We start from the raw sequence: 11,227 nt of genomic DNA on the forward strand, positions 1-11,227 counted from the left end.
AGAGAGAGAGAGAGAGAGAGAGAGAGAGAGAGAGAGAGAGAGAGAGAGAGAAAGAGACGACTCCTCCAGACAAAAAGATTAATCGAAAAGAAAACAAGGACGTAAGAATAAAAATCAAATCACGTTTTAACTTTTCCCATCTTCTCAAGTTGAAACGTCGATTGAAAAATTGAACCCATAACTCCTTTGCAGGCGTGTATTGTAGTTAAGATTCACCTTTCTTCTTACACTCATTTTATATTCTGTATATATAGAGTATATTGGCATTCTCATGTCTTTCATAAGGCTAAGCAATCCTAACTACTAGAGACTGAACTATGAAAATGTGGTATAGGAACTTATGATTTTTAAGGTATCTGAATAGAAGAACCTATGAAAGGAATCAGTTCCTCACAATTAGACTGCCAATGATGTTCTTCTAACATCCTCTGTTTAGTGTCTTTATTAAAATGTGATTGATGCCCAAACCTTGCTGTTGTACTGGGATGACCAAGAACACATGCTTGGAGATCACGTTTGTCCTGGCCTTGACGAAACTGCGATAAAATCCTCTCAGTGGATAGGTCCCGGGTTCGAAACCTGACAGCACCGGAACATTTTCTTTCCTTAAAAAAATGTCTCCTTTCACCTCATTTCCATGTTCTTTCGTCTGCTCTCGTTTCCACTTTTCCCCCCATTCCCCTCCCCACCAAATGCCCCTTCCTCTGGGCTCCTGACTCTTTCTAAAGCCTTTTTACTGATACTCCTTGGCTCTTAACTGCTGTCTTTCCGCGATATCCCTGACCATAGGGTAGATATGATCTAACACATAGTCTTCTCTGATTAGGGCAAACAATCTCGGATGTACCGTGTGCAAGTTGCGCTCGTTAAAGATCCCTTGGTGGTCCCAAATCGATAAGAGTAAGCTTCTGCCGCCATCCAGGCAAAATTAATAATTCCTACCAAACGAGAATGTTTAATGTGTTCTGCGCGCTCACATAACCTTATGCAGTTGCGAGTGCCGTAATACACTTACCAAAACAAAAAAACTAAACGTTCTGCCTGTAAAACGTTTGGTCTACCGTTCGAAACATGACGTAAATTAACACTTTGGACGACAGCCGCAAACACAATCCTGCGAATACAAGGTCAAGACCGAGTGGCGGGTCTATAAATTTATTATTAAAGCGATACATCAAATAAGCAAATCTGACCAGACTGGTAACAGTTGCACATGACAGATCCGAGTCTAATCCCCAGCAGCTGTCTTCACTTTGTGAGGCGAAGTCGGTGGAGAAGAACAATCTCGAGATGTACGCACAAGAGCTTTCCACAAAGAAACATTTTCAGGCTGGAAGTCCTTCGTCACACAACGAAACGGACACGAAACCAAGCCTATAAAGTTGGGGGTTTTTGAGTGTGCAAATGTTGTTAATCGTAGTATAGAGCTATTACATGGTAAATGCACATGCCTGTTCTTACAATAATCTGTGGGCGTAGGTTTCGGTAACGTGACAGTTTCGTTGCTGTTTCGTTATTAGTATCATGTCCCTTATGTTATCGTATTGATTCCATGTCGTACTGCTTAAGTATCGTGTCATTCTCGAGTTTTGTATCGTTTTGGATTCAATGTCATTTGATGTAGGCCTACTTTGAGTCTGGAGAGAAAGAACTCGTACGCGCTACAATACAAAGACCTTTTTTAAGGCCGCGTAACACACGAGGAAGTACATGACAATGTGTGCTCTTTTTGCTGAGCAGGAGAAAGTTATAACGTGCTTTTGTGAGCCCTGTTTCAATTCCTTTGGGGTTGTGGGTGGTCACAATGAAAATAAATGTATCTTTTTGTCCCTTGCCCATTTTTATCAATTTGACGCATTATGATAGCGTTAGTTATTACGTATATTGTAACACGATCACAACTAGTATTTTAACAAATCATTTAAATTAGGCTAACATGCTGGTAATTATTTTTCATGTTTCCCTGAAAGGAGTAGGGCGTTAGCGGAAATCGTAACTTTTACAAAGCATATGCCCGTTATTATATACTGCATTTTTTGTGTCCTGGGACCCGTGTGCTGACAACGTTTTCCAAAAAGGCCTGGCCAACGAAATCTCTGGGGTTTTGGGTACCTTGACAGAAGTGTGAGTTTCCATTGCCACCAAACGCCATCAACGTATTCGTATGCTTATACTGCATTATTGGGTTTTTTTTGGTAAGTGTTTTACGGCGCTCGCAAGTGCATAAGGTCATATGAGCACGCAGGACACATTAAAACATTTTTAGGTGGTAGGAAATTTTGAATTTTCCCTGGGTGGCGGCCGAAGCCTACTCTTATCAATTTTAGACCACCAAAGGATCTTTAACGTGCGAAAATTTCACACGGTACCTCCGAGATTTTTCGCCCTTTTCCAAGAAGGCTAGGAGTAGATCTTTCCTACCAGAAGATCAAGGGTGTGGCTGATAGACAGCAGTAAGAAGGAGCCAAGGAGTAGCAGCAGAAAGGCTGCAGAGAGAAAGTCAGGAGCCCAGAGGATGGGGCAAAGGAAGTGAGGGGGTGGGGGCAGAAAGTGGAGACGAAAGCAGACGACAGAACATCGCTAGAGAGCAGGAAAGGAGATGAAAGGAGACAATTTTAGAGAAGAAAATTTTTCGGTCGCTACTTGGATTCGAACCCGGGACCTTTGAATAAGAGGCTATCACCTTAACCTCTAGGCCACGAGAGCCCCCCCCCCCCCCCCTTGCATTATTCAGCGTGGAGTAAAAAAAATGCAAGGAAAACACAGGCTCCTTCAACTTTTCTATGAAATTGTCTTTGAATGACACTATATGTAAATGAATAAAATTACTAAAAGTAAAAAAGGCCCCCACTGCTTGTTGGCACCATAAAGCGCTTCCCGTGGCGCTATTGTTACAGTGTGTTAGGCAAGGACGCTCCTCATTGTTCAACAGTCTTAATGCCACGTACACTTGCCATTGCTCGACTTTACATGGTTGCGACATGGAAATGTAACACTTACAGTTTACAGTGCATAAAAATAAACGACAGTTATGCAGACAATTCTGCCGACCTACCCCCCTCCTTTTTCTCCCTCTCTCGTTTTTTTTCCTTTTTAAAATCCTTCTATCTTCTTGTCTGTCTGTCTGTCTGTCTGTCTGTCTGTCTGCCTGCCTGCCTGCCTGCCTGCCTGCCTGCCTGCCTGCCTGCCTGCCTGTCTGTCTGTCTGTCTGTCTGTCTGTCTGTCTGTCAGTCTGTCTGTCTGTCTGTCTGTCTGTCTGTCTGTCTGTCTGTCTGTCTGTCTATCTGTTTCTCATTCTCTCCCCCTTTCTCTCTATTTCATTCATTTTCTTTACTGCACACAAACACACGGTAAAGATGCATGTAACTTACCCCATCCAATACTATAAAACACCTTATAGTTGGGCTTGCCAGAGAATACGGACACAGCTATCATATTGTGCAAGTACAGTCCCTCTATGAACATCCACATGAACTTGACTGTCTTTGTGTATTCAACCAGGCTGTAGAGAATCTCACAAAAGATGCGCTGAAAAAATAAGAAGAAATGATGATGTAGACGACGATGATAATGATAACAATAATAACAGAAATGATATAATAATAATAATAATAATAATAATAATAATAATAATAATAATAATAATGATGATAATAATAATAGCAAAAATAATAGTAATAGCAATGAAACACATTTACGTAGCCCATCTCTTCGTAAGTGAGTCTGTTGCAGTTCTCGGCAAATGCACACCTTCGTATTTTCTTCGTATTCACGAATACAATGCCTACGTTTTAGTACATTTAAAAAATGGCAACATAAATTCAAATACAGTATGACTCATTTCTCTGTCTGTCTGTCTGTCTGTCTGTCTGTCTGTCTGTCTGTCTGTCTGTCTGTCTTTTTGTTTGTCTGTCTCACTTTTCTTCCTCCCTCTCTTTCTCCCTTTTTCTGCCCCCTCCCTCCCCCCTCCCTCTCTCTCTCTCGTTTATCTCTTGCTCACTTTCTCCCACACCGAAGTAAGTGGTGCAGGGATAAGGTTTTTCACAGTTAAAGAAATGAGTTCGACTTCCGAGTGAGGAAGTCAATATCATAGAGTGTCTGTCTGTTGCCAGGCCGTTTCCTACTCAGCTTGACTTAGACGTGACAGGTGGGTGTCGAAGCAGTACGCTGTTAAAATAATAATTATGACGTCTATTTAGGCTTAAAACATATATTATTAATCTCTTTCCTCTCCGCCTTCTCTCCTCTCCCGCCTCTCTTCTACTGTCTCCCCCTCTCTTTCGCCCCCTTTCTCTTTCTCTCTCTCTTTCTCTCCCCTTCTCCCAACCTCTCTCTCTCTCTCTCTCTCTCTCTCTCTCTCTCTCTCTCTCTCTCTCTCTCTCTCTCTCTCTTCCTAAGCAAGGTGTAGACAAGTAGACACATAAATGTCAACAAGGCTGCTGAGAGGAGCTGGAATTAGAAAATCCTTGGGACCGTTTAGGCCTTGTAAACCAGGGTGCTCATGCATAATATCATAAAAAGATTACATTCGACGTGTTTCCTGACAAGTCATTTCTAATGATGCTGGATGCTATGAACGACTCACCCCCGTGTCTGAGAAAGATGGGTCAAATTCATAATTTCTCCATCTAATTATGTGGCAAAGTAATATTATTATGATGGTTATGAGGTCCACACGAATTGGGTGGGGGAGAACGTGGAGGCTGGCTGCCAAAGGCAGGAAGTGTTCTGTTAGTGTTAGGGGGGAGTACACGGCAGTATATATATATATATATATATATATATTTACACATATGATATAAAAGACGGAAGGATAGATTAGCAGATAGATACATAGAGAGAAAGAGAAACAGGGAATGCCAAGGCTTAAACGCTGCAGGAAGAGAAGTGAAAGAAGAAGAGAATGTATTTATTACCGTATCGTAAATGGTATTGCTGTCGCCGCTTGATGCACCAACGTTCTTCAGACCGTTTTCCCTGGCAACAGTTTGGTCCACAATGAGAATGATCTTCATGGAAATTTGGACAATTATGGCAACGAACAGGTTCTTGTGGATGCGTGTTCGGTGACACTTGAGACTCCTGGGGTAGAAAAAGATGCATACCGTTACCGCAATTATTAGTCTTGGCTACTGTGATGTAACTTTCTGAACGATGCAACACACCATTCCTCTCACCCCCCTCCCCACAACACCCCTCCCCACAAACACCAAAAAAAGAGCCCCAAAACACATAAACAAACTATCAAACAAAAAAAAGCAAAACCAAGAAAAAAATAATCCAAAAACAACTTCGGACCGAGCAAAGGCTTGAACCACCGAACCCGCTATCTCACGATTATAGATCCAGTAGCCTAAAAAACCGACGCCATCTTTCCAAGTATGTACCAAAGACGTTGGTATGTACCAAGCTACTAACAACAAATGGAGAGAGTGTTACAGTATGCCCAGGTCTAGCGTGTTGCTGTAGGATCTGCGAAAGACCTTGGTTTAAAAAAAGAAAAAAAGAATGAAGAATGAAGGGAGTTTATATTATAACGGACACCGAGCGTCTTCGCCTCCACTATTCTTCTCAAAACAACGATTAAGATGACAATATCCTTGGTAAGCACTATCCCACGTCGACAAAAACAACAACACAGACGCCGTTTTATCATCTTTTTATTCGCCATTGGTGACGATATAAATACCACAGTCTCATTAAGAGAAAGTGTGTGTTTGAAGGGACGGTGGGCGTCTCGGTGAGTTAAGATCTTTTCATTGGAATTGCAATACTGAGTACACCCTGTTTACTCGAAATGGATATTCATAATAAATCCGGGCATTGCTTTTTTCCATATCTCGGTAAATCACCATCACAGACGGAAAAAAAATTTCCCTTAGACGTCGTAAAAGTACCATACACCATGAGATCATCCCTCTATTTCCATAGCACGAACGTAGGCAGACGACATTATCACAGTCTTTGCATACTAGAGAATTTCTAAACTCATCTCCAAAGGGTGGGATGATAGACCTATTTCATCATATCATAGCTTTTCTTAAAGGAGTGTTCATTGATTGAGATATTGCGACAGAATGAAACAAAGACCAATAATCAGTTAGGAGACCGATTTTTCCAATAAAGTTAAGAAAACAACAGAATGTAGTTGGCAAGCTCTCGTAGTAATACGTTGCTGTCATTCTTACAGTTGTTGTTGTTTTTGCTGTTATTATTATTGTTGCTGTTATTATTGTTGCCGTTGTTGTTGTTGTTGTTGTTGTTGTTGTTGTTGTTGTTGTTGTTGTTGCCACACGATGTTGTTGCCGTTGTGTTTTTTCTTTTTTAGTTGAATAGTTTCAAGTTGTTCACGGTACTTTATTAGGATTCTACCGACGTCTAAACAGGAGTAGAATAGGACAAGACGTTAAAGAGAGTGTCTCGCCTACGTGTCAATCAATCATCCCTACCCTCCCCCCCCCCCCCCCAGCGAAGTAGGTGACTTGTTGGAACCAGCTAGTGCCACAGCTAGAAGATCTGGTCAGTTTGAGCGCTTAATCGGCTGTTGCCACTGTATGCCTCCCGGGAAGTCGAGAAAGTTTCTGAGGGTACTAAGGTCTGCTGGGGTAACAATAGTAGTTGTAAAGCGCACAGAGCATACCGTAGAGCGTGGATATGCGCTATATAAATGCATTTATTATTATTATTATTATTATTATTATTATTATTATTATTATTATTATTATTATTATCATTATTATTATTATTACTAATATTATTGCTAGAATCTACACCCCGAAAGCTTAAGACTGAACTTCAGTCCAGTTGAATTCCAACATGAGTCGTCGAAAAAAGAAGTGTAGCTGTGGCAGACTTCCAAGAGTTCGAAACATCGCTCTATTATGCTCCAGTTACTGTCTATGGGGAAACAAATTGCTGTAAGGCAACTCTCCCTACCAGTCAGATGCACTTAATAGATCTCAAGGCGCCAATTTGAGCTCCCTCTGAGATGAATAGATTGCCCACTGGATTTTAACCGGAAATGGTTGGTTCGTGCACTTACGAAGCCTTCTGCTGTCAACAGTGGAATTGGTTCTGGAGAGTGCTTTCCTCAACACGTTAGCTTAGACTAGAGCTTCCACACTTAACACGACATGTATTGCACCGCTAATGGACTTTTTGTATTTATTAAGATTTATATCTCTTGGCTCCGACCGAGCAGAGGCTCTCTCCAAGGGTTGTTCTGCAGGTACTTTTCTCTTGAGCTGTTCGTTCCGTTTTCCGATCAGCGCATTTAACAATATCCTAATCAAATAATATTGTTAATGTGTGGACAGAGAAAGCTTTCTTGAATGCTCTATTCATAGAGCTATCCCGAAAGACTGTTCTCAGGTGTATTCTTTCTCTCACCATCCGCCCCCTTAATGTTATTTTTTTTTATGTGTAAGGGAAAATGCGTGAAGGGAAATGAAAAATAATGTTTTTAGGGGGGGGGGGGGGCGTTGAAAAGAGAATTTGGTAGTTACAATGGAAATAAAAAGGTTAAAAAGGAAGGGAGTAGTTTCAGGGGAAAGTTGAAAAGCATGACTAGGAGATATTACAAAAGCTCATTTATCTTACGATTTCTTAAGCCTGTTTGAGCTCAGAAAGTGTATAAGCATTTTTGTGGTCCACAATATTTGTTTACACTCACACAAGGGTTCATCTCAATGAGATGAAATATCTTCATTCTCATATTTTCAATTTCTTCGTGGATTTCCATTGCCACTCAAAGTGAGCTTAAAATGAGTGCTGTCACAGAGAGGTGTGCTTTCCATTAGAAACAACATTAAATATTATTTGCCTTTATATTTTTCAGAGAAAGGATAATGAAATAAGAGACAATTAACACTCAAGATTTTGGTTTTCATCCTCAGATTAAATTAGGAATGTCTGAAAGCTTGACAAATGTAAGTATGGCCGCTAACAGAAGGGCCCAGCTGCATTTTTAAAAACTCAACCATTTTTAAAAAAGATATGTCATGTATGAAAGCATGTTTAAGGGCGTCTGTGGTGTTGCGTTTTGGAGCTTCACAGTCATTCGCAGGAGACCTGAGTTCGATTCCCGAAAGGGAATCTTTAAAAAATCTAGTATCTCAGTCTTTGGGATGGGATATTGTATCACTTTCGGCCTGGGTTGGCCATGTTAGACGGGGTCGGAAACCCACTTCCTATCTAAACTATGCCGATTTTGAGGGGGGGGGGGGGCACCTACATTATTAGAAGACACACCCCAAGACATACGAATAAAAATACAGACAGTGCACAAGAAAAGTCTGGAAATCTTAATGAAGGTATGCAGGTATTACTCGTACATTTAAAAACAACTTTATATACTTCGGATAGCAGATGGTCACTTTGGCAGAGAGACAGTCTGAGTCAAGAGCAACTTCAAGATTCTGTGGACGAGACAGTTTTCGAGAGGGTAGCTCAGTGAAGGAAAGGAAGAGACAGACAAAGAAAGTCATTGTCTTCTTAAAACGTTAACTGCCAATGACACTGATGCTTTACTGCACGCCACAAGAAACTGGGTACCTTGTCAGTCTCCGACTGCAGCAGCTATAGGGACACGCGGCACTTTAAGATGGCTATCAGCGGTAATTTTGTTGAAAGCCACGCTGGTACACACACACACACACACACACACACACACACACACACACACACACACACACACACACACACACACACACACACACACACACACACACATATATATATATAATATATATATATATATATGCGGTTTGTGGGATAGGGCTGCTACTCAAACGAAGCGTTTGAATTTTGAAATCTGTCACGAGCACTTGCATGTTAGGACCTATGGAGAACGAATTATATTATGAACTCTCTCTCTCTCTCTCTCTCTCTCTCTCTCTCTCTCTCTCTCTCTCTCTCTCTCTCTCTCTCTCTCTCTCTCTCTCTCTCTCTTTAACACGGACACACATACACAAACATGTACTCAATGCTTAGTATCTGACATTTGCACAATACTCACCTGAAGTAACAGAAGATGACCAATGAAGTGATGGTTGTGATGAGAGAAATACACAGACCCACCGACTCGAACATGCGCGCATTGGCGACGGTGTTCCTGATGAACTGAAAAGTACAAAAATACAAACACGGTTGCCTTGCACAGTATTGTAAGCTCATGACACCACAGCATAGAATGACAGTTTAAGTGTTTTAGTACAGTGTGGCAATTCGGAGGTTGGTTCCAAGCATTTTGTTGCAACTGTCGCATTTTTGTTCTATCCAGGATCATTTGATTGATATCGGTGCTAGTGTTAGAGAAGGGTAAAAGGTAGTGTTTGTGTTACATAGCCAGTTCATCTTACTGGCACTTCTCATTGCAGTAGGCAGTGCTTCACATGACAGAGTTTTGTAACGGCTGTGAAGTGTTAATTTCTGAATTTTGGCCTATATTCGATTCGATGTCTCCGGCTATTTATGAGGGTTATGATCCTCGTCTTTCAAAACCAGAGCCACAAGGTTTGTAAAAGTAGTGATGAATTTGTTACTATCATTTTAAGAAGAGTCCTCTTCCCAATTCTCTGATCGACTGCGCATGGGTTTTTAGGCTTTTAAGACGTTCCCACGATCAAAGAAATGCCTCGTGATTTGTGAGAAACTGCTAACAGCAGTAACATGTAAACACACATGTTTAGCCTAGAGATGTTAACCTTTTTTGTTGAACACAACAATATTGACCATGGAAATTGTTACAACAGTTACTTGCCATGTTCTTCTCACTGTTTTAATGTTCTGATAAGATAGTGGTAGGGCAAAAAACATTACATTGTCATCACTTAGATACGCCCCCCCTTGTGATATTTCGGTATAACTTTATTAAATTGTAAGAATTCTGATAAAAAAATTATTTTCAAATATAAGTCACTCATTGAGACAGGATGAGAATGAAAGTTGTGTCCTGTCCCTGAGGACAGCCTGAAGGGATCTATCATAGACACTAAATGAAGAAATAAATTAAAACAAATTAACTTAAAAACTAATCTGGAACATAATTCTCAACATATCATCATCATCATCATCATCATCACCATCATCATCATCATCATCATCATCATCATCATCATCATCATCATCATCATCATCATCATCATCATCATCATCTTCACCATCATCATCAACATCAACAACAACAACAAATATCAAATAATTTTTTTTTCCTGTATATTCTTTTCCTTGAAGCATAACAATTACTACACTGTTGACACATAATCTACGTAACTTACAAATATCGGGCACCAAATTAGGACACAGAACAAAGGACGCCCCCCCCACCCCACGGCATGGCAATTATCATCTTATCACATATGCACAATTTCGTCCGTCAGATGATCTTTCCTGTCACTACAACTTCTTTCAAATGCTCCAAACACTATTCTTTAATAGTCATTTATCCAAGAAATGAATTAGAACGTTTCATATAAAGAAATAACCGATAACAAAACAATCACTGAAGATCTAACTTGTTTGGTATTTACATCTGGTCTGCCTTTTTAAAAGTTTCTTCCCTAGTCTTTTCTCTGACTACTGGGGCGAGATTTCATGCAACCTTTTTCTGCTGGTGAGGGTATCAAAAATTAACAGTGCGAAACCCTTCTTACACGCCTTAGAAGCAAATTCTAAAAGAAATTCTGTCTTCAAGTATTAACCTCCTGTTCTGCACGAGTCTTGTTTGACATGAACTTTTGGTAGACTTTGTTGGCTTCCTCTGTGTAGCAGTCCGCGTAGTATGTGTAACCCTCTTTTGAAAACTGTCCATTCCTATTGTCCCACAAACCGTTCGGTCCACACACACGATATGCCTTTTCTGGAAAAAGAAACACCATTACGTGTAATCAATAATGATAAAGAACTATTTAATTAATTGATCAATAGATCAATCAACATTTCAACCAGTCACTCAATAAACCATTTGATCTAACAAGCAATCCATTAGATAAAATTTTGTTATCTAATCAAACAATCAAAACGCTTACCATTTTATCAGCTCAGATCAGTTTCTCAATCAATACAGTAATGTTTATTCAATCAAAAGATCTCATCATCTCTTTATCACTCAATCAGCAAACTTGAAAAGCAATCAAACCATGTTAGACACTACCTTTTCAATCCCAAGAGCCAAGAGCACACACACACACACACACACACACACACACACACACACACACACACACAC

At 40.4% G+C, this 11,227-nt stretch overlaps 1 protein-coding gene across 1 annotated transcript in view; it reads right to left on the reverse strand.

Moving 5' to 3' along the window:
* The window catches only part of LOC101860000 (PDF receptor), a 20,174-nt gene extending 9,282 nt beyond the window's left edge, over window positions 1–10,892 (reverse strand). Inside the window, exons 1-4 of the mRNA XM_013091394.2 lie at window positions 10,701–10,892; window positions 9,017–9,120; window positions 4,917–5,082; window positions 3,372–3,528 (exon numbers count right to left, since the gene is read on the reverse strand). Coding sequence (XP_012946848.1) covers window positions 3,372–3,528; window positions 4,917–5,082; window positions 9,017–9,120; window positions 10,701–10,877 — 604 coding nt within the window. The 5' untranslated portion in view covers window positions 10,878–10,892. The remainder of the gene's footprint in view (window positions 1–3,371; window positions 3,529–4,916; window positions 5,083–9,016; window positions 9,121–10,700) is intronic.
* Between the last annotated feature and the right edge of the window lie 335 nt (window positions 10,893–11,227).

This window comes from Aplysia californica, unplaced genomic scaffold (genome assembly GCF_000002075.1).
Source record: "Aplysia californica isolate F4 #8 unplaced genomic scaffold, AplCal3.0 scaffold00035, whole genome shotgun sequence".
Classification (NCBI taxonomy): domain Eukaryota; kingdom Metazoa; phylum Mollusca; class Gastropoda; order Aplysiida; family Aplysiidae; genus Aplysia; species Aplysia californica.